The 27,600-nt window shown below is 40.6% G+C and overlaps 1 protein-coding gene across 1 annotated transcript in view; it reads left to right on the plus strand.

The window, feature by feature from the left end:
* The first annotated feature begins 2,834 nt into the window (after positions 1 to 2,834).
* LOC118964415 (opsin-5-like) overlaps positions 2,835 to 27,600 on the plus strand; it is a 64,303-nt gene continuing 39,537 nt past the window's right edge. Inside the window, exons 1-2 of the mRNA XM_036975467.1 lie at positions 2,835 to 2,919; positions 20,189 to 20,482. Coding sequence (XP_036831362.1) covers positions 2,835 to 2,919; positions 20,189 to 20,482 — 379 coding nt within the window. The remainder of the gene's footprint in view (positions 2,920 to 20,188; positions 20,483 to 27,600) is intronic.

Genomic DNA, 27,600 nt, shown 5'->3' on the forward strand with positions numbered 1-27,600 from the left:
CGAAAGAGCTGCAGGAGTTGTGACTCATTTTTATTGTTGGTTTTGTCATAGTTGTATCTAGGGGGGCATATTTGGGAGGGAATGCTGTCATCCAGGTAAGTGTTTGTCCCCCTGTGTGCTGAGTGTCAGGTTCTTGTCCAGTTCTGGCATTTAGGTCACCACAGACTAGTACATGTCCCTGGGCCTGGAAATGGTTGATCTCCCCCGCTAGGATGGAAAAGCTGTCATCGTTAAAGTAAGGGGATTCTATTGGAGAGATAGAGGTAGCACACATGACAAATGTTCTCTGAGATAATTTCCTTATTCATTTCGACCCAGATATAAAATGTTCCTGTGTTTACTAATTTAAAAGAGTGGGTTAGCATACCCCGTGAGTCTCTTCCCTGTTTCAGGGGGCGGGGGCATGGTTCTCTCTCTCGATCTCTTCCTCCCCTCTCCCTCCATATCTCTATGAACCTTTCTGGCGCAGGTATTCCACTAGCGACCCACCTCAACATCCAATGAAATTGCAGAGTGCCAAATTCAAAATACAGAAATAGTCCAAATAAACATTCATAAAAAATACAAGTGTTATACATCGGCTTAAAAATTGACTTCTTGTTAATCCAGCCGCTTTGTCAGATTTCAAAAAGGCTTTACGGCGAAAGCATACCATGCGATTATCTGAGGACAGCGCCCCGCTTACAAAAGCATACAAACATTTTACAACCAAGTAAAGGAATTACAAAAGTCAGAAATAGCAATAAACTTACCTTTGAAGATCTTCATATGGTTGCAGTCACAAGAGTCCCAGCTACACAATAAATGTTTGTTTTTTTGTTCGATAAAGTCCCTCTTTATATCCCAAAAACTCTGTTTTGTTCAGTAATCCACTGACTCAAAGGCGGTCAAAGCATGCAGATGAATACATCTTAATAGCACTGGTAAAGTTTGTCGAAACATGTCAAAAGATGTTTATAATTAATCGTCAGGTTGTCAATTGTCTATAAAATCGATAATATTTCAACCGGACAATAGCGTATTCAATAGAAAGGAACTAGGTCACGCGCGCAAACCAGCTCTGCATTCTTCCTCAGTCCACTGACAGAAAGGTCTCATTCTTCTTCATTTTTCAGAAAACAAGCCTGAAACAATATCTAAAGACTGTTGACATCTAGTGGAAGCCATAGGAACTGCAGTCTGGGTCCTAACCCATTAGACACTCTATAGGCATTCAATTAAATACCCACATTTAAAAAAATCCCACTTCCTGGATGGATTTTCCTCAGGTTTTCACCTGCCATATCAGTTCTGTTATACTCACAGACATTATTTTAACAGTTTTGGAAACGTTAGAGTGTTTTCTATCCAAATCTACCATTATATGCATATCCTAGCTTCTGGGCCTGAGTAACAGTCAGTTTACTTTGGGCACGCTTCTCATCCAGACGTCGAAATACTGCCCCCAAGCCATAAGAAGAAGATTTTTCTTGGAAACTCGCACATGTCCATCTCCGTTCCTCACAATCACAGGTGTCATCAGCCCCCCCTCTCTAACCTTTGGTCTGAATGGCTGGAATGGTTCTTCCATCCTCCCATACTCACCCAGGGCCACTGATCAGTAAAGCCTGTATTATTATTAAAGGGGTACTGCAGAACACCATCTTCAGATTCACTGATGGGAGTGAAGCCCTGTTTTTTTCCTTCATTTTTACATTTTGGTCATTCAGCACATGGTTTTTCAAACTCTGTCGATCCAGATGCCAAGAGTGTGCAAAGCTGTCATCAAGGCAAAGGGTGGCTACTTTAAAGAATCTCAAATATAAAATATATTTTGATTTGTTCAACACTTTTTTTGGTTAAGACATGATTCCATTTGTGTTATGTCATAGTTTCGATTTCCTCACTATTATTCTACAATGAAGAAAATAGTAAAAGTAAAGAAAAACCCTAGAATGAGTAGGTGTGTCTAATTTATATAGGCCCATTCCTCATCTTTTTACCAAAACAGATGATTAGATTATAGCTTTAAGTGTGGAGGTAATTTGGCCATATGATGCTGCAAAATGGGGATAATTTTGAATAATGCCTTCTGACTTTTCCCGGTATCAAGGTAATTCTTGGAGAGTAAGTATGCCTAGTTTCACGGTTGATGTGCTAAGCGAAGCCTGACCCGTTGAAACAGCTGTAGACTAGCTCCTCTCCGATTGAGGCTTCTATGGAACGTCAGGCACTGGGGCTCTCCTTGCTGCTTTGCTACAGTATCTCTCCTCGTAATGCACTCAGTGTGTGTGTGTGTGTGTGTCTGTCTGTATTTGTGGTCGTGCTCTGCCAAAAGGTGTTATTCGCTCTACAGGAGGAGGACCAGGAGAGTTTTGGCTGGATTAGATAGTGTTCCCTTTTTCCACACACCATGACATACACACACACACACACATGAAAACACTGTGAAGATAATGCTGTTAGCACAGATGGGTGCAAGTGAAATTTGGACAGGAGCATAGAAAGACTGCACCATTCACCCAGGGCAGGAGTGTGTGTGTACATGTGTGAGCATTTTCATGAGTGTACTTACACTCACAGTTGACAGTTGTCATCCTAATCTGCTCAGCGAGGGGAGGTGGGGGTGGTGTGTGTGTGTGTACTTAGCATGTCTGGGTGCATATGTGTGGGAGTCCATTATGGAGAGGGAATATAAAGATTCTAGGGGCTGATTGAAAATGCTACCTGTGGTAATGTCAAGGATAAGCCTGGTTCAGATGAGCCTGTGTCCCTCTTGGAGGTCTACTTCTCTCGCTGGCACCGTTTGGGGAGTTTGAATACTTGTCCGTACTGGTCTGATCTGTCTGTGGAAGATGAGCATGGAGGAGGACAACAAATACACGTCCAAACTGTCGCCCACTGTGGACCACTGGGCAGGCATGTACCTAGTGGTGATAGGTGAGTTACTTACAGCTGATACTGCTGTTCTCTTTTAATTACTTCTTCTTTTTCATTTGTTTCCCTGTGTGGATTCCCTATTCAGCATGGGGCTGGTAGTTTGGAGTTTGAAACACAAATGGCAGGAGTTTAGATATTAGTGCATCATGTATTTTTTTTTTGGGGGGGGGGGGGGGGGGGGGGGGGGACGGTGATTAGAGATGATGGAAAGGGAATTGTACAGACTCTCTGCGTTTTGAGGTTTTCACACCAAGTCATATCCGTAGACGATATAGGCGTTATACACTGAGTGTACAAAACATGAGGAACACCTTCCTAATATTGAGTTGCACCCCCTTTTGACCTCAGAACAGCCTCAATTTGTCGGGACTTTAAAAGGTGTTGAAAGCGTTTCACAGAGATGCTGGTCCATGTTGACACAGTTGTGTCATGTTGGCTGGATATCCTTTAGGTGGTGGATCATTCTTGATAAACACGGGAAACTGTTGAGTGTGAAAAAAACAGCACTAACTGGTGCGCCTGGCACCTACTACCATACCCTGTTCAAAGACACTTAAATCTTTCACCCGCTGAATGGCACACATATACAATCCATGTTTCAATTGTCTCACAGCTTAAAAATCCTTATTTAACCTGTCTCCTCCCCTTCATCTACACTGATTGAAGTGGATTTAACAAGTAACATCAATAAGGGATCAGAGCTTTCACCTGGAATCAACTGGGGAGTCTGTCATGGAAAGAGAATGGTGTTCCTAATGTTTTGTAAACTCAGTGTACAGTATAGAATAGGTTACAGTTACAGAAGAATTGATTGGACACAAAGCATTATAGTTGTCTTTTCAATCATTGGTAATGTGTGATCTAGTTCTGTTGATGTGTGAATGGTTATTGTGCGAAAGAAATAGAGCCTGCACACTCATAAACTCCACCATGTACCTTAATTCGAAAACAAACAATGTTTAGATCCTTCAAGGATCTTTGTCAGGTGACTAATGGTAATTGTGCATCCATTGATTTTACACAAGCTGTTGCGTATCGTTTGTCACTGATTGTTTATGTTGTACGCAGTGGAAACCGTATCTTTCACTGGTCTGATGTCAAATTGGACTATCCATAAGGATATCCACGCAAACAAGATACAAAAAAGGTGCATTTGGAATATGTTTATTCCTTATAAATTCACATTTGAAAAGTGTGAATGTTGGAAGTGTGCTACACCAGTCCAGTCTTTCCAGTTGTAATTCTGATCTCTGCACACTCTCTCTTGTTTAGTGCATGCTTCCACAACAGTTCCAAGCAGTTCCATAGAGCTGAATTGGACCATACTTGGTGATATTGAAGGTGTTGTTTTTTTTTCTATTTGCTATGGAACAGTTTAACTGTAAGTTGTCTCGGGTGAAACAGAGGTGGTGTCTGAACATGGAGCCTTGGTCCTGTCTGCATGTACTCTGTAGAATCTTTAGTACTCAATCTTTATTCATGTGACTGTAGAACTCAATCTTTATTAATGTGACTGTAGAACTCAATCTTTATTCATGTGACTGTAGAACTCAATCTTTATTCATGTGACTGTAGAACTCAAGCTTTATTCACGTGACTCTATAGAACTCAATCTTTATTCACATGACTCTGTAGAACTCAAGCTTTATTCACATGACTCTGTAGAACTCAAGCTTTATTCATGACTCTGTAGAACTCAAGCTTTATTCACATGACTCTGTAGAACTCAAGCTTTATTCATGTGACTCTGTAGAACTCAATCTTTATTCATGTGACTGTAGAACTCAATCTTTATTCATGTGACTGTAGAACTCAAGCTTTATTCACATGACTCTGTAGAACTCAATCTTTATTCACATGACTCTGTAGAACTTAAGCTTTATTCACATGACTCTGTAGAACTTAAGCTTTATTCACATGACTCTGTAGAACTTAAGCTTTATTCACATGACTGTAGAACTTAAGCTTTATTCACATGACTCTGTAGAACTTAAGCTTTATTCACATGACTCTGTAGAACTTAAGCTTTATTCACATGACTCTGTAGAACTTAAGCTTTATTCACATGACTCTGTAGAACTTAAGCTTTATTCACATGACTGTAGAACTTAAGCTTTATTCACATGACTCTGTAGAACTCAAGCTTTATTCACATGACTCTGTAGAACTCAAGCTTTATTCACATGACTCTGTAGAACTCAAGCTTTATTCTCTTTCAGCTTCACATTTCAAACACTTTCGACATGTCAACTCCAACACTTGCATGATCATGATGTTAATAGGTTTGAGCGTAAAATCACTCACTTAAAAAAAAATCTCAAACATCCAGAGACACATTTTTATCACACATCGGCATGCAAGCACACACACACACATGCACAAGCACACGCACACACTCCTATCCCTGGTGCCTAGGTGCCATAAATATTGGAGTTCTCTCACTTTCTACTTTACACTGTCATCCCTGGACCTCAGCTTCCAGTAGTGAAAGTGTCCTGTTGGTTAAAATGTGTAAAATGTACTTACTACCTTTTAGCTACTTTGCAAATACTAAGCATGTTAGCTAACCCTTCCCCTAACCCTAACCTTAGCCTTAACCCTAACCTTAACCCCTAACCCTAACCTTAACCCCTAACCCTAACCCCTAGCCAACTATTTTACATTAGTCACAACAAATTGAAATTCATAATTCTTTATAAGATATTCGTTACGATATTAACGTTTTATGTTCATCCAATGTGATGTTGGTCCGCATAAATGGGATGCAACTTGGATATAGACGGTCCATGAATCGGCATATGTGAATGTGAGTACCCTGATTACCTTGAAAAAATGGTCTGACATCTTGGACAAAGTCTCCAGTTCTTTAAACCTCAGTGTCTCTGATAGACATGAGCCTGCAAGTCTCATCTCCACAGCGTTGCTGGAGATTCTGCAGCACCCCTGAAAGAGAAGTACACTAGCTAGTTATAAAGTTATAGAATTAGTACTGTCTGTTCAGAATGAAATGCAATAATTCAGGATAGCCTACTACACCATGAGAAGGCCAATAATTTAGCCACAGAGGATAAATAGCTTATTTAAAAAAATTGCTTTGCTGTGGATTGTTTGTAGCCCAAAAACAAGACAATAAAGGCATACAGTAGCCTACAGTCAGGAACGTATGGCAAATCTGTCAGTGAACAGCATGCAGACAAAACAGGCCTTTCTCTATATTTCAAATACAATCACGGGAAAACCCTTTCAAACCTGTATGCTGTAGGCTACCAAAATATTTGATCAACTTCCAAATAGGCCTATTGAGCGAACAGAGAGCGAGAGATAGCCAATGCTCTCGTGAAAACATCCTATCGCCGGCGAGAGTGTGTGTTACATCTCCTCCTGTCACGCCCTCTACTGCTCATCCTGTGTCTCCTTGACCTGCCGCCACTCCCCCAGTTCCCTCTCTCTCCCTCTCCCTCTCCCTCTCTCTCTCCCTGTGTGTGTGTGATTGGGTGGGCGGAGACAGAGCAGATCCCCACCAGCTGCAATCTGTTCCATAATCAAGACTTCTACAAATACTCAGTCCTGCCACTTCCACACTGCCAGATCATAATCTCTGCTCAGTCAGTCTACGTTTCTAGCTGTTTGTTACTATTTAGATCCTGTTAACAGTTGTGCCTGTTTTCCTTGCCTGACACAGTACTCTCCACTACAGTTCTGCCCGCTCTGACTCTTGTGCCTGTCTCCAGTCCCACGTCTCCTCATCCTGCTACTCTGCCCTGTATTCCCCACTCTACTGCTTCATTGGATTCCCCTCCGGACGTGCTTGCCCTGTCCCATCCCCTCTCGCTCCAGCCTCAGCCTCATCCTCCGCACCTGGTTTCCTGCAACCCGCCCGAGCTTCCCTTGGCCTGCAATCCATCTTCCCCCTGTGTTTCAATAAATACCTTGGTTATTTCATCCCAGTCTCCTCGTCTGAGTGTGCTTTTGGGTTTCCCTGTTCCACTCTGCATAAGAGTGTGGTGGAATTATTGTAATCAAAAGGAGAGACTTTTAACATTTCTTCAAAACAATCAAACTTTATTATTTCATTACTGCAGAAATGGAGCTGGTCAGTAATCACCCCTCGAGGGGATCACTGAGAACTCAACCAGCTGGTTGGTAATCACCCCTAGAGGTGATCACTGAGAACTCAACGAGCTGGTTGGTAATCACCCCTAGAGGTGATCACTGAGAACTCAACAAGCTGGTTGGTAATCACCCCTGGAGGTGATCACTGATAACTCAACCAGCTGGTCAGTAATCACCCCTGGAGGTGATCACTGAGAACTCAATCAGCTGGTTGGTAATCACCCCTGGAGGTGATCACTGAGAACTCAATCAGCTGGTTTGAGCCACAGCATTTTATAGCCATTAAGTCCATCCTCCTTCAGTCTACATGACAAACAACAGATGCATGGAAAGTATCACAATTTTAAGATTTGTATGAAATTAACTTATAATTCACAGCAGACAGTATCTGCTGTAAAAACTGTCCTCATTGTGTAGAGACCAGTGTCTGCCCCCCCAACTCCATAGTGGAGTCATCTCCCCCTGGTACCCCAGTACAGAAACATTAACCCGTGCTCTGGAATGTGATATTACCAAAGACATGGTACATCTTCTGTCAGTGTTAAATCCCCCAGAGGCCCACTTTCAGTTCCCACAGACACAATAGAGTTATAAGAACCTTCTATTATTTTGCATAAAACAACTATTTGATGCAATAACACCATTCTAACATAATCTTGCAATTTTGCTCTCACAAGAGCTTTGCGTTATTGGGCTAGTCAGGGAAACTGGAAAGCAATTTTAGGACTATAAAATCCTCCTAATTTTGTACAATATGTGTGTCTCCACACACCTAGGCTATTAATGGATTCAAGACGAGGTTGTTTTTATTGATCTTAGTTTGTCAGAGTCAAAGTAGCCTGTCATCTTGATGTATTGTGTGATATTAAAAAAATATTCTGCCAAAGTCTCCAGTCATGTAAAATGACATGAAATGCTGTTATAAAAGGACACATTATTTCCAGACCCTCGGCTACAAAAACCTTTCCCCGTGTGTGCAACTTCTGGAAGAGCCTCTACTCTACTGCTCTATGCCACTACACACATGTGATGATGTGCATGCAATGCTTTATTGTAAAGGGGATTTTTTTCTCATGCTGTCTGGTACCTCAGAGCTCCCCAGGTCACCCCCCCTCTCACGCTAACTTTTTGTTTCCGGCACCTCCCGATTTACAAATTAAGCACTGAACACAGGCATAGAATCTAAAACTAACCACCATATACTAAAATAATCACACAAACCACTAGCCAGCCCGCGATATATCATGAGTTAGAAAATGTATAATATTAGGCTATATTATGAAGTTATTATTTAGGAGCATTGAAGATGAATCACAATCAGTAAGAAAATAACCAGCTAGCTAACTAGCATATTTACATCAATCATAAACATCAATGGTCAGCTGACAGCCTACCCTCTTTTCCCAATGTCAATCATGTCTTTAGGAGGCACTGTGACTAGCTTACTTACAATTTGTGATAAATGAGTGTGTTGTTACAGAAATGAATAGGCCTATGCTCAAAAATGTAAATGTTTTGCTACAGAGGCAGTTAGTATGTGACAGAAGAGGTGATTATCAGGTTACTGTCCTCAGAACACATGCACCTTGGGAGAGTTAAACGTATTCATGCCAGAGTCTTTAGAAATGGCTTGGATTAATGCATGTGTCAGTCTACCTACAATAAGGAGCAACTTTATCGCATAGAGGTGTAACAAAACTCCAGCTGTTATTGTGATATTTGTGTACTCGACATTTGGTTTTCCTTGTCTGGCCTGTGTGTGTCTAAATCTGACAAACAACCGGGTAATGTGGTGATGTGGTGTCGGGTCATCGGAGCAGACCATCACCTGGCTCAGGTCTAACTCTCTGAATAAGACATCATGCATCGCCAGGCTGTAAGTAAGGGAGGAATAATTGAAAGGCAAACTTCCATCCCGATCATCAACCCTAACCTCCTCCAACGAGACCAGGACCATGGGACTGTAAGTAAGGCACAACAAAAATAAGTGTTTTTGGAAAGTTCAAATCGCTGAAGATGTCAAGACTTACAAATGTTCACGATTCATTTCTTTCTCCCAGTGACACAAGGAAAACATGCCATTCTTTATACATGAACATTGAAAGATATTTTCTATTGACGAGGTCTTTCAGTTGGCCACTCGAGTGGCCGCCTATGTCAGGTAGGCGGCATGTCTACTTCACACAGCCAGCAATGAATTTACATTGTAGATGCATCATAAATCATTACCATTGAGAAATTTCACCACTGATTCTCCTTTTCCACCAACGGTTGCTGTGGATTGTTCTGTCAAGGTACTGTTGGCTTTCTGAAGGACAAAGCCTCACATCCTTCCCTTTCACTGAACAATGGGAGATTACATTCAGATTATAAACCTGTGGAGGAAGAATGAATACAATATTTCCCCTTGGTTTAATTAAATCTCCATCAGAATATGGGACTGGCGGGGTTTGGAGGGAGGGTTGGAGGGTGTTGAGGTGGAGGGAGACGTTATATAAACGAGATTGAAACCAGAGTGATTCAGGCCACATTAATCAAATATCTCTAATGTGAGAAACGTGGGCTGCAATCAATTTTCTAATTAATGTTCCATTATTATGTTTGCTGTAGCTAGCTGGACCTCAAGCATGTTTTCTGGGTAACAGGTTAGGAGAGGGGAGAAGGGTGATAAAACAGGTCAGATGTGGAGAGGTTCCTATTCGAGAGGAAAAAGGGTATGTGGGGTGTCAACCTGCTAGTATGGTTAAGGTCACGGTTCCCCAACACGCAGCCCGTGGGTGGTTTTATTTCACCCCCCCCAAAGTTTTCTGAGCAAAAAAATAAATAATAATAAAATAATAAAATCCTGCTTAAAAAACAAAACATTGTACATAAAAGACTGTAAAAGACTGTAAAATCACCAGGAAAATCAGCAGGAAATCAGCTCAAAGTGATTTTAATTCTGGGAAATCTTCCCCAAGTATTCCAGAAATAGAGAGGAGAATGTGATTGTATCCCAATGTAATCAGGGTTTGAAATGATTTAGTTTTTGTCAAATACTATATTTGTTTGGGATTCTGGTGGGCAATTTGCAGTGTACAAATAATGAATTATGTGTTCCGCCCCCCTGACCATCCACTCAAGGAAAAATTGGCCCATGGCTGAGTGTAATTGGGGACCCCTGGTTTAGGTGATGAGAGTTGAGGCATGATGATTATAGATCCATAATGGATTATGAAGCTTGATTTAGCATATTTGTATGATTTTTTTCCCCCACCTTTATTTAACCAGGTAGGCTAGTCTGAGAACAAGTTCTCATTTACAACTACAACCTGGCCAAGATAAAGCAAAGCAGTGTGACACAAACAACAACACAGAGTTACACATGGGATAAACAAACATACAGTCAATAATACAATATAAAAAGTCTATATACAGTGTGTGCAAATGAGGTAAGATAAGAGAGGTAAGGCAATAAAAAGGCAATAGTGGTGAAATAATTACAATTTAGCAATTAAACACTGGAGTGATAGATGTGCAGAAGATGGCAAGTAGAGATACTGGGGTGTAAAGGAGCAAAATAAATAACAGTATGGGGATGAGGTAGTTGGATGGGCTATTTACAGATGGGCTATTTACAGATGGGCTATGTACAGGTGCAGTGATCTGTGAGCTGCTCTGACAGCTGGTGTTTAAAGTTAGTGAGGGAGATATGAGTCTCCAGCTTCAGTGATGTTTGCAGTTTGTTCTAGTCGTTCCAGTCATATATTTTATTAGATTAGCTTTTGCCGTAATCTGAGAAAAGTGGGAAAATAATGACCCAGAGGAATGAAATTACACATGTGACATTATGAAAGAGAGAGGGAGGTGAGAGAGAGAGTGAGAGGCGTGAGAGAGAGAAGTGAGAGAGAGAGAGAGAGAGAGAGAGAGAGAGAGAGAGATACGGAGGAGTCTTCTCCATCTCATGAAATTATCCATATTGTAGCAGGCTTTCAATACCTTTCACCGATTGTGTCACTGTCATGACACTATGTGAATACCGGGGATGATCAATGCCTTTCCATGCATCTAGTTAATGGAAAATACTCTTGGTGAACCCTCAGAGTCAAATCAATTGGACCCATCAATCTCCTCTGTGCAATTTTTTACTAGCTCATTGTCATGATATTTTACAATTGTCTGTGTAATTGTAGCTTACTGGATAAACGTCCTTACTTTCTTTGTAGAAGTGTCAATCCCACAACTCTATGCTGTTCCAAAATGAAGTTTTATTCAGAATGCTATTTGGTGAGCTACATGAGTCTCCTTGATCTGATGTTGACAGATACAGTCCCCTTGGCTGCTCTAGTGGTTGTAATAGCTAATTAAGGTCTGGTGGAATCCCTCTCATTGCGTCCAGTAAGATGGACTGCAGGGTCCCTGCTGTTCAACAGTACCCACTGGGCAAAAACTGTTTGAATCAACATTGTTTCCATATATTTTCAACCCAAAAACTAAATGTGTCGACGTTGAAAAAATGTGGAAAACCAAACGGATTTGCAAAAAATCATACATTTAAGGGCATTTTGTTTATTTTTCACACAACTAATGACATGGTGACATTTTTAGTTGATTTCACGTTGAATTCACAATAAGGCTCTCTAGAATTTTTTCAAAATGTTGTTAAAAATCGCGCAACATTTCAACGTCCTGCTGCTCATGCCAGGAATATAGTATATGCATATGATTAGTATGTGTGGATAGAAAACACTCTGAAGTTTCTAAAACGGGTTAAATCATGTCTGTGACTATAACAGAACGTGAATAGCAAGCGAAATCCCAAGACAAACCTGGTCACAAAAAAAAAAAACAGTATCCATCCGCCAGTCTCTGAATTGTCTATGGCAAGGGAAAATAGATAGCGGTCAGTTTACAGTTCCTACAGCTTCCACACGATGTCACCAGTACTGGCAATTCTATTGAAGTTAATCCTTGGTGATATGAGAAATAGGCACTTCCTCTCGTCGAGTAAACAACAGGAAGTTAATGGAAGAGAGAATGTGGACCATGATTTCCAGAGTAGCTGCTATTGAATACAGATCGCCCCGTGATCAATTTGATCGATTATTAACGTTTACTAATACCTAAAGTTGGGTTACAAAAGTAGTTTGAAGTGTTTTGTCAAAGTTTATAGGCAACTTTTTTAATTTAAAAAAATTACGTTGCGTTTTGGAAAGCTGTTTTTTCCTGGATCAGACGGGCTATATAAATGGACATTTTGGGTATACATGGACGGATTTAATCGAAAAAAAGACCCAATTGTGATGTTTATGGGATATATAGGAGTGCCAACAAAGAAGCTCGTCAAAGGTAATGAATGTTTTCTATTTTATTTCTGCGTTTTGTGTAGCGCCGGCTACGCTAATTCTTTTGTTTACGTCCCCTTCAGGTATTTCGGGGTGTTGCATGCTATCAGATAATAGCTTCTCATGCTTTCGCCGAAAAGCATTTTAAAAATCTGACATGTTAGCTAGATACACAACGAGTGTAGCTTTAATTCAGTACCCTGCATGTGTTTTTTAATAAAAGTTAGAGTTTTATCGAGTACTATTAGCATTTGGCGTTGCGCACTTCCATTTCCTGTTGGCTAGGTGAGACGCTGGCGTCTCACCTGGCTCTAAGAGGTTATTAACAACTCAAGCAAATGTCAATCAAATATAGACGTTGAACTGACGTCTGTGCCAAGTGGGTAGCCTCATGGGGATTACAGCCCTGCATCATATCTTAGCCGAGGATAAATTAATTAGGCCAGCAAATTGGATCAATTAAATGCACTCACTGGGGCGCTACAAATGGGGGGTTAATAATTATGATGACTGGTTGCTGGAGACAGATCTACATCAGCCCACCTGGGATCAGAGCTCATTCTCCTGGATGGCTTTACCTCCATCCACGGTAATCATTATGAGACCAATTACCTGCATGTTGAGCACTTGTGGATGTACAAGGAGAACAGTTGCTGGTAAAAATGACTTGAGTTCCTATGGGGGCTCCTCACCTTGTGATGCCATTGATTAGGCCTACGTAACAACTAACCTTCCTAATTGAATCCAACTCATTAGAAGTCATGGCATGCTGCTATGTTCTGTCTGGCTGTGAGCTATGATCAATATTAAGATTCATACAGATGTAGGATCATAATTTGAGCCAGTTTGATACAGCAGGAAGAAAATCCTGCATCAACAGGAAATGTGAATTGTTATGTGGATTATAGGTTGATTTGTTTTTCGTTAGATCAAATCAAGTCTGTCATTTCAAAGTGGAAACTTTAGAAGCATTTTTAAAACTCAAATGCACTATACGTTTGCATTTCCTGCTTTGCAGCAACAAAAGAGTAATACAATTAAGGTCCTACATCTGTATAGATCTTCAATGTCGAAAATACTAATCATATTTCTCTGCTGTCCATGTTAAAATTGATTACATTTTTCGGGCTTCTTTCATAGACTGTTCTCTCTGCTTCCGCATGGCAAGCAGTACCGATGCACCGAGTCTGGAACCAACAAGACCCTGAACAGCTTCTACCCCCAATCCACTGTTAGTTATCTGGACTAGTCAATATAGTTACCTGGACTAGTCTATACAGTTATCTGGACTAGTCAATACAGTTATCTGGACTAGTCTATACAGTTATCTGGACTAGTCTATACAGTTATCTGGACTAGTCAATACAGTTATCTGGACTAGTCTATACAGTTATCTGGACTAGTCTATACAGTTATCTGGACTAGTCAATACAGTTATCTGGACTAGTCTATACAGTTACCTGGACTATCGGTATTGACTATTTTAGCACTAACTCTACCTATATGTATAGTACAGTGCCTTCAGAAAGTAGTCACATCCCTTGACATGTTCCACATTTTGTTTTACTGCCTGAATTCAAAATTGATTAAATATATATTTTTTCACCCATCTACATACAATACCCGATAATGACAAAGTTAGAACATGTTTATTGAAAATGTATTTCTGAAATATTGCATTTACATACAGTGCCTTGCGAAAGTATTCGGCCCCCTTGAACTTTGCGACCTTTTGCCACATTTCAGGCTTCAAACATAAAGATATAAAACTGTATTTTTTTGTGAAGAATCAACAACAAGTGGGACACAATCATGAAGTGGAACGACATGTATTGGATATTTCAAACTTTTTTAACAAATCAAAAACTGAAAAATTGGGCGTGCAAAATTATTCAGCCCCCTTAAGTTAATACTTTGTAGCGCCACCTTTTGCTGCGATTACAGCTGTAAGTCACTTGGGGTATGTCTCTATCAGTTTTGCACATCGAGAGACTGACATTTTTTCCCATTCCTCTTTGCAAAACAGCTCGAGCTCAGTGAGGTTGGATGGAGAGCATTTGTGAACAGCAGTTTTCAGTTCTTTCCACAGATTCTCGATTGGATTCAGGTCTGGACTTTGACTTGGCCATTCTAACACCTGGATATGTTTATTTTTGAACCATTCCATTGTAGATTTTGCTTTATGTTTTGGATCATTGTCTTGTTGGAAGACAAATCTCCGTCCCAGTCTCAGGTCTTTTGCAGACTCCATCAGGTTTTCTTCCAGAATGGTCCTGTATTTGGCTCCATCCATCTTCCCATCAATTTTAACCATCTTCCCTGTCCCTGCTGAAGAAAAGCAGGCCCAAACCATGATGCTGCCACCACCATGTTTGACAGTGGGGATGGTGTGTTCAGCTGTGTTGCTTTTACGCCAAACATAACGTTTTGCATTGTTGCCAAAAAGTTCAATTTTGGTTTCATCTGACCAGAGCACCTTCTTCCACATGTTTGGTGTGTCTCCCAGGTGGCTTGTGGCAAACTTTAAACGACACTTTTTATGGATAACTTTAAGAAATGGCTTTCTTCTTGCCACTCTTCCATAAAGGCCAGATTTGTGCAATATACGACTGATTGTTTTCCTATGGACAGAGTCTCCCACCTCAGCTGTAGATCTCTGCAGTTCATCCAGAGTGATCATGGGCCTCTTGGCTGCATCTCTGATCAGTCTTCTCCTTGTATGAGCTGAAAGTTTAGAGGGACGGCCAGGTCTTGGTAGATTTGCAGTGGTCTGATACTCCTTCCATTTCAATATTATCGCTTGCACAGTGCTCCTTGGGATGTTTAAAGCTTGGGAAATCTTTTTGTATCCAAATCCGGCTTTAAACTTCTTCACAACAGTATCTCGGACCTGCCTGGTGTGTTCCTTGTTCTTCATGATGCTCTCTGCACTTTTAACGGACCTCTGAGACTATCACAGTGCAGGTGCATTTATACGGAGACTTGATTACACACAGGTGGATTGTATTTATCATCATTAGTCATTTAGGTCAACATTGGATCATTCAGAGATCCTCGCTGAACTTCTGGAGAGAGTTTGCTGCACTGAAAGTGATGGGGCTGAATAATTTTGCACGCCCAATTTTTCAGTTTTTGATTTGATAAAAAAGTTTGAAATATCCAATAAATGTCGTTCCACTTCATGATTGTGTCCCACTTGTTGTTGATTCTTCACAAAAAAATACAGTTTTATATCTTTATGTTTGAAGCCTGAAATGTGGCAAAAGGTCGCAAAGTTCAAGGGGGCCGAATACTTTCGCAAGGCACTGTAAGTAATCACACCCCTTAGTCAATACTTTGTGGAAGCACCTTTGGCAGCGATAACAGCTGTGAGTCTTTCTGGGTAAGACTCTACGAGATTTCCATACCTGGATTGTGCAACATTTGCTCATTATTATTTTCTAAATTCTTTAAGCTCAGTCAAATTGGTTGTTGATCATTCCTAGACAACCATTGTTAGGTCTTGGCATAGATTTTCAAGAAGATTTAAGTAAAAACTGTAACTCGGCCATTCAGGAACATTCACTGTCTTCTTGGTAAGTAACTCCAGTTTAGATTTGGCCTTGTGTTTTAGGTTATTGTCCTGCTGAAAGATGAATTCATCTCCATGTGTCTGGTGGAAAGCAGACTGATCCAAGTTTTCCTCTAGGACTTTGCCTGCTCTATTCTGTTTCTTTTTATCCTGAAAAACTCCCCAGTCCTTTATGATTACAAGCATACCCATAACATGATCCAGTCACAACTATGCTTGAAAATATGTAGAGTGATACTCAGTAATGTTTTGTAGTGGATTTGCATAATACTTTGTATTCAGGACAAAAAGTTAATTGCTTTGCCACGTTTTTTTTTGCAGTATTACTTTAGTGCCTTGTTGCAAACATGATGCATGTTTTGTAATATTTGTGTTCTGTACAGGCTTCCTTCTTTTCACTTTGTAAATTAGGTTAGTAATGTGGAGTACCTACAATGTTGTTGATCCATCCTCAGTTTTCTCCTGTCACAGCCATCAAACTCTGACTGTTTTATTGTCACCTTTGGAATCAGGGTGAAATCCTGCTGTTTCCTTCCTTTCCAGCAACTGAAGGATGCCTGTATCGCTGTAGTGACTGGGTTTATTGATACACCATCCAAAGAGTAATGAACAACTTCACCATGCTCAGAGGGATATTCAATGTCAGATTTTTTTTATTTTTACCCATGCAACTTATTATGTGACTTGTTAAAAACATTTTTACTCCTGAACTTATTTAGGCTTGCCATAACAAAGGAGTTGAATACCTATAGACTCAAGATATTTCTGCCCTCATTGTTCATTCATTAGTAACATTTTGAAAGAATTCATTCCACTTTGACAGTCTATACCAGTTGCTAATGAAGCATGTCAAATGTGATTTTATTTCATTTATTAACAATTGAAATAGATTGAGTGAGAACCTGATCTCCAGGAGGATGAAAGTAAAAAAATGTGTAACATCCCATGCAAGCTCCCACATAGTTTAATCTATGACTTTAAACCACTCTCTGAAGGACTGGCTGTCCATTATGGTGCATTCTGAGTATTTATGAGTAGTTTTTTTTATCTCATACTGAGTAGTTGAATGGTATCCATGTGTAATTTCTCCAAAGCCATTTTATAATTGATTATATAACAACTACATGGAGAATGAAAGTATAGTCATATCTTATAGTTCTATTCAAAGAGAACATTGTGTATCTCCTATAGCCTGCCTATATGAGTGCTCTGGTTTATTATTTATCCACAGCCATATTTGATGTTGACTAGACACACGAACAAAGCTGTTGTGCCTGTGCAGAGTTTGAGAAGCACGCATCTCAACCCTTCTGTCTCTCAACTATTCTGCCTCAATACACTTACAGTACATATTCATCCACAATCCTATCTTCCAGACATCTTCTCTCTATCTCCGACAATCTCTCTATCCTCTTCTTTCTCAATTTTCTCTCCTTATCTTCCATCACTCTCTATTTTCCATCTGTCCTCTACATCTTCTCCATTTTTCTTTCTATCCTCCATCTATGTACGTACGCACAGATTCTCAATCTATCCTTCCTCTATCCTCCATCTATGTATTCTCAGTTTATCCTTCCTCTATCCTCCATCTATGTATTCTCAGTTTATCCTTCCACTATCCTCCATCCTCCATCTATGTATTCTCAGTTTATCCTTCCTCTATCTTACATTTATGTATTCTCAGTTTATCCTTCCTATATCTTACATCTATGTATTCTCAGTCTATCCTTCCTCTATCCTCCATCTATGTATTCTCAGTCTATCCTTCCTCTATCCTCCATCTATGTATTCTCAGTCTATTCTTCCTCTATCCTCCATCGATGTATTCTCAGTTTATCCTTCCTCTATCCTCCATCTATGTATTCTCAGTCTATCCTTCCTCTATCCTCCATCTATGTATTCTCAGTTTATCCTTCCTATATCCTCCATCTATGTATTCTCAATCTATCCTTCCTCTATCCTCCATCTGCATATTCTCAGTCTATCCTTCCTCTATCCTCCATCTATGTATTCTCAGTCTATCCTTCCTCTATCCTCCATCTATGTATTCTCAGTTTATCCTTCCTCTATCCTCCATCTATGTATTCTCAGTTTATCCTTCCTCTATCCTCCATCTACATATCCTCAGTCTATCCTTCCTCTATCCTCCATCTACATATTCTCAGTCTATCCTTCCAAAATCCTCAATCTACATATTCTTAGTCGATCCTTCCTCCAACTATGTATTCTCAGTCTATCCATACTCTATCCTCCATAATCTCTATCTATCTGTCCTCTCCTTATCCCTCACCACTATCTTCAATCTATCCTCTCTCTATTCCCTACCTCTAGCCAATTTCACTGTGAAACAGATTTACCCTGTGTGAAATAGCCTAATGATGTCCCTGACCTGGACACTAATAAAACAACAATATACACTGAATGTACAAAACATTAGGAAAATGACATAGACTGACAAGGTGAATCCAGGTGAAAGCTATGATCCCTTATTGATGTCACTTCAATCAGTGTATATGAAGGGGAGGAGACAGGTTGAATAATGATTTTTAAGCCTTTAGACAATTGAGACATGGATTGTGTATGCCTACCATTCAGAGAATGAATGGACAAGACAAAAGATTGAAGTGCCTTTGAACGGTGTATGGTAGCAGGTGCCAGGCGCACCAGTGAGTCAAGAACTGTAATGCTGCTGGGTTTTTCACGCTCAACTGTTTCTTGTGTGTATCAAGAATGGTCCACCACCCAAAGGACATCCAGCCATCTTGACACAACTGTGGGAAGCATTGGAGTCAACATGGGTGAGCATCCCTGTGGAACGCTTTCGACACCTTGTAGAGTTCATGCCGACGACGGCATGACGAATTGAGTCTGTTCTGAGGGCAAAAGGGGGTGCAACTCAAAATTAGGAAGGTGCTCCTAATGTTTTGAACATTCAGTGTATTTTCACCAGTTGTCCACTGTCAAAGCAGGCCTTGTCTCTCACAGATGGTGAGATTGCGGATTAGATTCCCGCAAGAAACACTGAATATAAGTTGGTGAATTCGGTAAGTCTCTTTGGATGAAAATGTGTGCTAAATGTGTTGGGACAGTGTTTGACTCAATTCAATTAAATAATATTTGTCTTTATACCAAATGGGGCAGTAATGCAGGCAAGCAGTTAGAACGAATAACAGTGTGTTCAGCTCAGTTCATGTGGTTTTCATTGCAATAATTGACCAGGTGAAAATGTCCCAAAAAAACACAGTATTATAAAATAGAATAATAAGATAATTAGATAATGAGCTCATTAACAAACCACCACAGATGTTGCTTGCATTGCTATATGATGGCTATGAATAGATAGATGTAGAGGGTAAATAGGAAAATATTGAGTCATTATTTAGTTTTGGTTTTAGATTTATTAAAATAGGTGACGTAGAGCACATTTAAAGCACATTTGAGGCTGTTCAATGCTCAAACGTTCCCAGCTATCGGCCTAGCAGTTCTAACAAGAAGTGGATTGGAGATAAGACACAGGGAATGAGGAAATGAGACTGGACATTAGGAAATGAGACCTGGACATTAGGAAATGAGACTGGATGCAGGAGGGTTCCCATCGAATTTCCTTTCATTTGCTCTGCAGACACCATCCAAACCCCTAAACTCCCAGACAGTTGATTTGGGCAGTGTCCACGTCTCCACATTTCCTCAGTACTGTAGTATGGTGCATTAGGTTAGTTCTCACAATGCAAGTTGAGAGAGACACTCTTAAAAGACCATTGCAAGTGGCAGCACTGAAGCAATCAATTATCCATAAAAAAATATTTTATGTTGCTTTTATAGAACATTCTGTATCCCCGATGACACTCCTCAGCCCTTGAGGGAGAGGAAAAGAGGGAGAGAGAAAAAGGTGGATGAAGGGAATGAGGCCTTTGTGCCATCTTGTCACTACATTACCAATACATCAAGGGCTTCAGTTTAGGAGCCAATCTACCATGACAAATACTGCACTTAGGGATTAATAGTGTCCACTCACCCATGTGATGCTCAGTACTCTGCCGTGCTCTGCGCTGGAACACCAATATCAGGCCATGCTGGAGAACGACTGTTTGGCAGATTCTACTCCTATTATCTCTACCATAGACATCTAGTGACTAACCTCTTTTCTCTTTCTCTCTTTTTTCGAGCTTGATTGGTTAATTGATTGCTAGATTAGTTGATGAACTGTTGCTCGCTCTTCCAGTTTATTTGACTGACTGAACTCTCTCTCTCTCCCCTCCAGCGGTGCTGTCGGTCCTGGGTAATGCTGCGGTCTTAGTGACCTCAGCACTCCGGCCAACTCACCTCAAGGCCCCGGAGCTCCTTACAGTCAACCTGGCGGTGACAGACATAGGCATGGCTCTCAGCATGTACCCCCTGTCCATCGCCTCACTCTTCAACCACGCCTGGATTGGAGGGGACTTCTCCTGCCTGTACTATGGCCTGATGGGGATGATCTTCAGCACGGCCAGCATCATGACCCTGGCTGTCATGGGTCTGGTACGATACCTGGTGACAGGAAACCCACCAAGAACAGGTATTCCGGGTATACACTGGAGTGGTAGAGGTAGATACTCTATAGGGGTAAGGTGACTAGATATCAGGACATATGATAAACAACATAACAGAAGCGTATATTATTATTTTATGTGAGTGTGCGTGTGTAGAGTAAGTATACATGTATGTGCATATTATGTGTGTGTGAGCAAATTACGTGGTGAGTGTTTGTGTGTGTGTTGGAGTCCGTGTGTGAGTGTGTAGGGCCCTGTCAGTGTGCGTAGAAACAGTTCTTGATAGAGCTCAGACTTTCCGACATGATGATCACTGACTCTATGATTTGACCTGAAGATCACTGACTCTATGATTTGACCTGAAGATCACTGACTCTATGATTTGACCTGAAGTTCACTGACTATGATTTGACCTGAAAATCACTGACTATGATTTGACCTGAAGATCACTGACTCTATGATTTGACCTGAAGATCACTGACTCCATGATTTGACCTGAAGATCACTGACTCTATGATTTGACTTGAAGATCACTGACTCTATGATTTGACTTGAAGATCACTGACTCTATGATTTGACCTGAAAATCACTGACTCTATGATTTGACCTGAAAATAAATGACTCTGTGATTTGACCTGGGGATCACTGACTCTATGATTTGACCTGAAGATCACTGACTCCATGATTTGACCTGAAGATTACTGACTATGATTTGACCTGAAGATCAATGACTATGATTTGACCTGAAGATCACTGACTCTATGATTTGACCTGAAGATCACTGACTATGATTTGACCTGAAGATCACTGACTCTATGATTTGACCTAAAGATCACTGACTCTATGATTTGACCTGAAGATCACTGACTCTATGATTTGACCTAAAGATCACTGACTCTATGATTTGACCTGAAGATCACTGACTATGATTTGACCTGAAGATCACTGACTCTGTGATTTGACCTGAAGATCACTGACTCTATGATTTGACCTGAAGATCACTGACTCTATGATTTGACCTGAAGATCACTGGCTCTATGATTTGACCTGAAGATCACTGGCTCCATGATTTGACCTGAAGATCACTGACTATGATTTGACCTGAAGATCACTGACTCTATGATTTGACCTTTTAATCACTGACTATGATTTGACCTGAAAATCACTGACTCTATGATTTGACCTGAAGATCACCGACTCTATGATTTGACCTGAAGATCACTGACTCTATGATTTGACCTGAAGGTCGCTGACTATGATTTGACCTGAAGATCACTGACTATGATTTGACCTTTAGATCACTGACTCTATGATTTGACCTGAAAATCACTGGTTCTATGATTTGACCTGAAGATCACTGGCTCCATGACTTGACCTGAAGATCACTGACCATGATTTGACCTGAAGATCACTGACTATGATTTGACCTGAAGATCACTGACTCTATGATTTGACCTGAAGATCACTGACTCTATGATTTGACCTGAAGATCACTGACTCTATGATTTGACCTGAAGATCACTGACTCTATGATTTGACCTGAAGTTCACTGACTATGATTTGACCTGAAGATCACTGACTATGATTTGACCTGAAGATCACTGACTCTATGATTTGACCTGAAAATCACTGACTCTATGATTTGACCTGAAGATCACTGACTCTATGATTTGACCTGAAGATCACCGACTCTATGATTTGACCTGAAGATCACCGACTCTATGATTTGACCTGAAGATCGCTGACTCTATGATTTGACCTGAAGATCATCGACTCTGATTTGACCTGAAAATCACTGACTCCATGATTTGACCTGAAGATCACTGACTATGATTTGACCTGAACATCACTGACTCTATGATTTGACCTGAAAATCACTGGCTCTAAAATTTGACCTAAAGATCACTGACTCTATGATTTGACCTGGAAATCACTGACTATGATTTGACCTGAAAATCACTGACTATGATTTGACCTGAAGATCACTGACTCTATGATTTGACCTGAAAATCACTGACTATGATTTGACCTGAAAATCACTGACTCTATGATTTGACCTGAAAATAAATGACTCTGTGATTTGACCTGGGGATCACTGACTTCATGATTTGACCTGAAGATCACTGACTCTATGATTTGACCTGAAGATTACTGACTCCATGATTTGACCTGAAGATCACTGACTATGATTTGACCTGAAGATCACTGACTCCATGATTTGAACTGAAGATCACTGACTATGATTTGACCTGAAGATCACTAACTCTATGATTTGACCTGAGGATCACTGGCTTTATGATTTGACCTGAAGATCACTGACTATGATTTGACCTGATGATCACTGACTATGATTTGACCTGAAGATCACTAACTCTATGATTTGACCTGAAGATCACTGACTATGATTTGACCTGAAGATCACTGACTCTATGATTTGACCTGAAGATCACTGACTCTATGATTTGACCTAAAGATCACTGACTCTCTGATTTGACCTGAAAATCACTGACTATGATTTGACCTGAAAATCACTGACTCTATGATTTGACTTGAAGATCACTGACTCTATGATTTGACCTGAATATCACTGACTCTATGATTTGACCTGAAGATCACTGACTCCATGATTTGACCTGAAGATCACTGACTATGATTTGACCTGAAGATCACTGACTCCATGATTTGACCTGAAGATCACTGACTATGATTTGACCTGAAGATCACTAACTCTATGATTTGACCTGAGGATCACTGACTTTATGATTTGACCTGAAGATCACTGACTATGATTTGACCTGATGATCACTGACTATGATTTGACCTGAAGATCACTAACTCTATGATTTGACCTGAAGATCACTGACTATGATTTGACCTGAAGATCACTGACTCCATGATTTGACCTGAAGATCACTGACTATGATTTGACCTGAAGATCACTAACTCTATGATTTGACCTGAGGATCACTGACTTTATGATTTGACCTGAAGATCACTGACTATGATTTGACCTGATGATCACTGACTATGATTTGACCTGAAGATCACTAACTCTATGATTTGACCTGAAGATCACTGACTATGATTTGACCTGAAGATCACTGACTCTATGATTTGACCTGAAGATCACTGACTCTATGATTTGACCTAAAGATCACTGACTCTCTGATTTGACCTGAAAATCACTGACTCTATGATTTGACCTGAAAATCACTGACTCTATGATTTGACTTGAAGATCACTGACTCTATGATTTGACCTGAAGATCACTGACTCCATGATTTGACCTGAAGATTACTGACTATGATTTGACCTGAAGATCACTGACTATGATTTGACCTGAAGATCACTGACTCTATGATTTGACCTGAAGATCACTGACTATGATTTGACCTGAAGATCACTGGCTCTATGATTTGACCTAAAGATCACTGACTCTCTGATTTGACCTGAAAATCACTGACTCTATGATTTGACTTGAAGATCACTGACTCTATGATTTGACCTGAAGATCACTGACTCTACGATTTGACCTGAAGATCACTGATTATGATTTGACCTGAAGATCACTGACTATGATTTGACCTGAAGATCACTGACTATGATTTGACCTCATTTTTTTAAAGATCCCAATTGAATTGAAAGCACCATTATTTCAATTTATGCTCAGCTGTACCTTGCAAGGGCAACACCAACTGATCTATTTTGTTATGAAAGCTTGCGTTTTGAAATATAATATGGTCAGAGAAGAACAGTATTGTCAGGCCAGGCATAAAGCCAATGTGCTGTGATAATGTATTAGACCTACTGCACAAACCTCATTCCTACAGAACTGTTCATATTAAGTTAATACTTAAAAAATGAAGTTTTGTTTAAAAAAAAGAAAAGGTTGGTGACCACTGATCTACACAGTGTATTGCCAAAAACCACTCAACAACCTCAAACATAGACTCTGACCTATCCAATTAACCAACTGAACTGAATAATACCGCAGTACTCAAACACCCTCTCTCTATGACACACACACACACACACACACACACACACACTGTGCAGTAATTAGATTCCAGGGAAGAGCTTTAAGTGATACAGTCGACTGTGTGCTCACCCTCCTCTGTATTCTATGTTGCTGTGTTCAGGAAAAACTAATTCTTCAAGATGTTCAAACGTTCATAGACGACCAGCAGGGTCAAATAGTTATCACAGTGGTTGTAGAGGGTGCAACAGGTCAGCACCTCAGGACTAAATGTCAGTTGGCTTTTCATAGCCGAGAGAGAGAGAGAGAGAGAGAGAGAGAGAGAGAGAGAGAGAGAGAGAGAGAGAGAGAGGCAGACAGGCAGAGAAAACAAACAAACACGAAGAGACAGACAGAGAAAACAAACACAGAGGGACAGACAGAGAAAACAAACACACGAGAGACAGACAGAGAAAACAAACACACGAGAGACATACAGGGAAAACAAACAAACACAGAGAGACAGACAGGGAAAACAAACAAACACAGAGAGACAGACAGGCAGAGAAAACAAACAAACACAGAGAGACAGACAGGCAGAGAAAACAAACAAACACGAAGGGACAGACAGGCAGAGAAAACAAACACAGAGGGACAGACAGAGAAAACAAACACAGAGAGACAGACAGGGAAAACAAACAAACACAGAGAGGCGGACAGAAAAAACTAACAAACACAGAGAGACGGACAGGGAAATCAAACAAACACAGAGAGGCGGACAGGGAAAACAAACAAACACAGAGAGACGGACAGGGAAATCAAACAAACACAGAGAGGCGGACAGGGAAAACAAACAAACACAGAGAGGCGGACAGGGAAAACAAACAAACACAGAGAGGCGGACAGGGAAAACAAACAAACACAGAGAGGCGGACATGGAAAACAAACAAACACAGAGAGGCGGACAGGGAAAACAAACAAACACAGAGAGGCGGACAGGGAAAACAAACAAACACAGAGAGGCGGACAGGGAAAACAAACAAACACAGAGAGGCGGACAGAGAAAACAAACAAACAGAGAGACGGACAGGGAAAACAAACAAACACAGAGAGACGGACAGAGAAAACAAACAAACACAGAGAGACGGACAGGGAAAACAAACAAACACAAAGAAACAGAGAAAACAAACAAACACAGAGAGACAGACAGACAGAGAAAACAAACAAACACAGAGAGACAGACAGACAGAGAAAACAAACAAACACAGAGAGACAGACAGAGAAAACAAACAAACACAGAGGGACAGACAGAAAAACAAACAAACACCGAGATAAAACAGAGAAAACAAACACAGAGATACAGACAGAGAAAACAAACACAGAGAGACAGACAGAGAAAACAAACACAGAGAGACAGACAGAGAAAACAAACACAGAGAGACAGACAGAGAAAACAAACACACGAGAGACAGACAGAGAAAACAGACACAGAGATATAGACAGAGAAAACAAACAAACAGAGAGAGAGAGAGAGAGAGAGAGAGAGAGAGAGAAACAGCAGGTCAACCTGCAACCTGGTGTGCAATCTGGCTTTGACTTTGGATAGTCTATCTCCGGGGCTAGTTAGGGGCTGTCAATAAAATACACAATGTTTTCATGTTGCACTCCTTTTTGTTTTCTCGTTAAATGCTTTCAACATCTGCATATGTATAATTTTTTACATATTGTCGCATGTACATTGTGTACTTTAGCAATGGTGCCTAACTAGCCCCATAGAGATATCCAACCCAACCCAAATTTACCACATATATTACGATCGGGTCGAGTGCAGTTGCACTCCGAATTGATGATTACTTTTGTGCTGCCAACTGTGGGCATGTAGGCAAGACTGAAACAAACCATAACTTAATTTACATTGTGATTGCAGTCACGATCAAAAGTCTCACAAAAATCTGTTTTAGACAAATCTGACATTATGACCAAATATTTTCCTATTGACATTTTTTGGTCAATTTTGACAGTAGAATAAATGTTTCTGTCACACCCTGATCTGTTTCACCTGTCCTTGTGATTGTCTCCACCCCCCTCCAGGTGTCACCCATCTTCCCCATTATCCCCTGTGTATCTATACCTGTTTTTTCTGTTTGTCCGTTGCCAGTTCGTCTTGTTTGTCAAGTCAACCAACGTTTTTGTTCTCAGCTCCTACTTTTTCCAGTCCTCCTGGTTTTGACCCATGCCTGTCCTGACTCTGACCCTGAGCATGCCTGACCACTCTGCCTTCCTCTGACCCTGAGCCTGCCTGACCACTCTGCCTTCCTCTGACCCTGAGCCTGCCTGACCACTCTGCCTTCCTCTGACCCTGAGCCTGCCTGATCACTCTGCCTTCCTCTGACCCTGAGCCTGCCTGACCACTCTGCCTTCCTCTGACCCTGAGCCTGCCTGCTGACCTGTAACTTTGCCCCACCTCTGGATTGTGGACCTCTGCCTACCCTGACCCTGCCTGCCGTCTGGTATTGTTGCTCCACCTCTGGTTTACTGACCCCTGCCTGCCTGCCTTGACCTGTCTATTGCCTGCCTCTGTTGGAATATTAAACCATTGTCAATTTGATGTGTCTGCATCTGGATTTTACCGTGATTCCGGATAGTTTCTGACTCATATTGATGCCACGTAGGCTGTTTTGTAAATGTGAAGTTGGTTTTTAGGGGCAGTTGCTCTTTAAAGTTGATGTATACTGACAGGACCAGGGCAACTTAACTGTAAAGAACAATTCAAGAGTCTTTAACAACAGTGGAAACACAACTCCAAACATTACAGATAAGAAGCAACATAGCCAGCCCCCTAGGCTATATCAATATAAAGAGACATGAGCCAAAAACAATTACCTGTAGAATGGAATGAGTTACTAGACCTCTATGTTTAATTTCATCAGTTCTAGAGGCTAATGTGAGATTTCTAGATTATATAACATTTGAGGACATCATTTAAAACTTCTTAAGGCTGAGATCCCGTTAACGGGCTCGATATGACAACAGTAAGTGAAAGTGCAGGGCGCCAAATTCAAAACAGAAATCTCATAATTAAAATTCCTCAAACATACAAGTATTTTATACAATTTTAAAGATAAACTTGATGTTAATCCCACCACAGTGGCCGATTTCAAAAAGGCTGTACGACGATAGCATGCCATG

Source organism: Oncorhynchus mykiss, chromosome 4 (genome assembly GCF_013265735.2).
Source record: "Oncorhynchus mykiss isolate Arlee chromosome 4, USDA_OmykA_1.1, whole genome shotgun sequence".
NCBI lineage: Eukaryota > Metazoa > Chordata > Actinopteri > Salmoniformes > Salmonidae > Oncorhynchus > Oncorhynchus mykiss.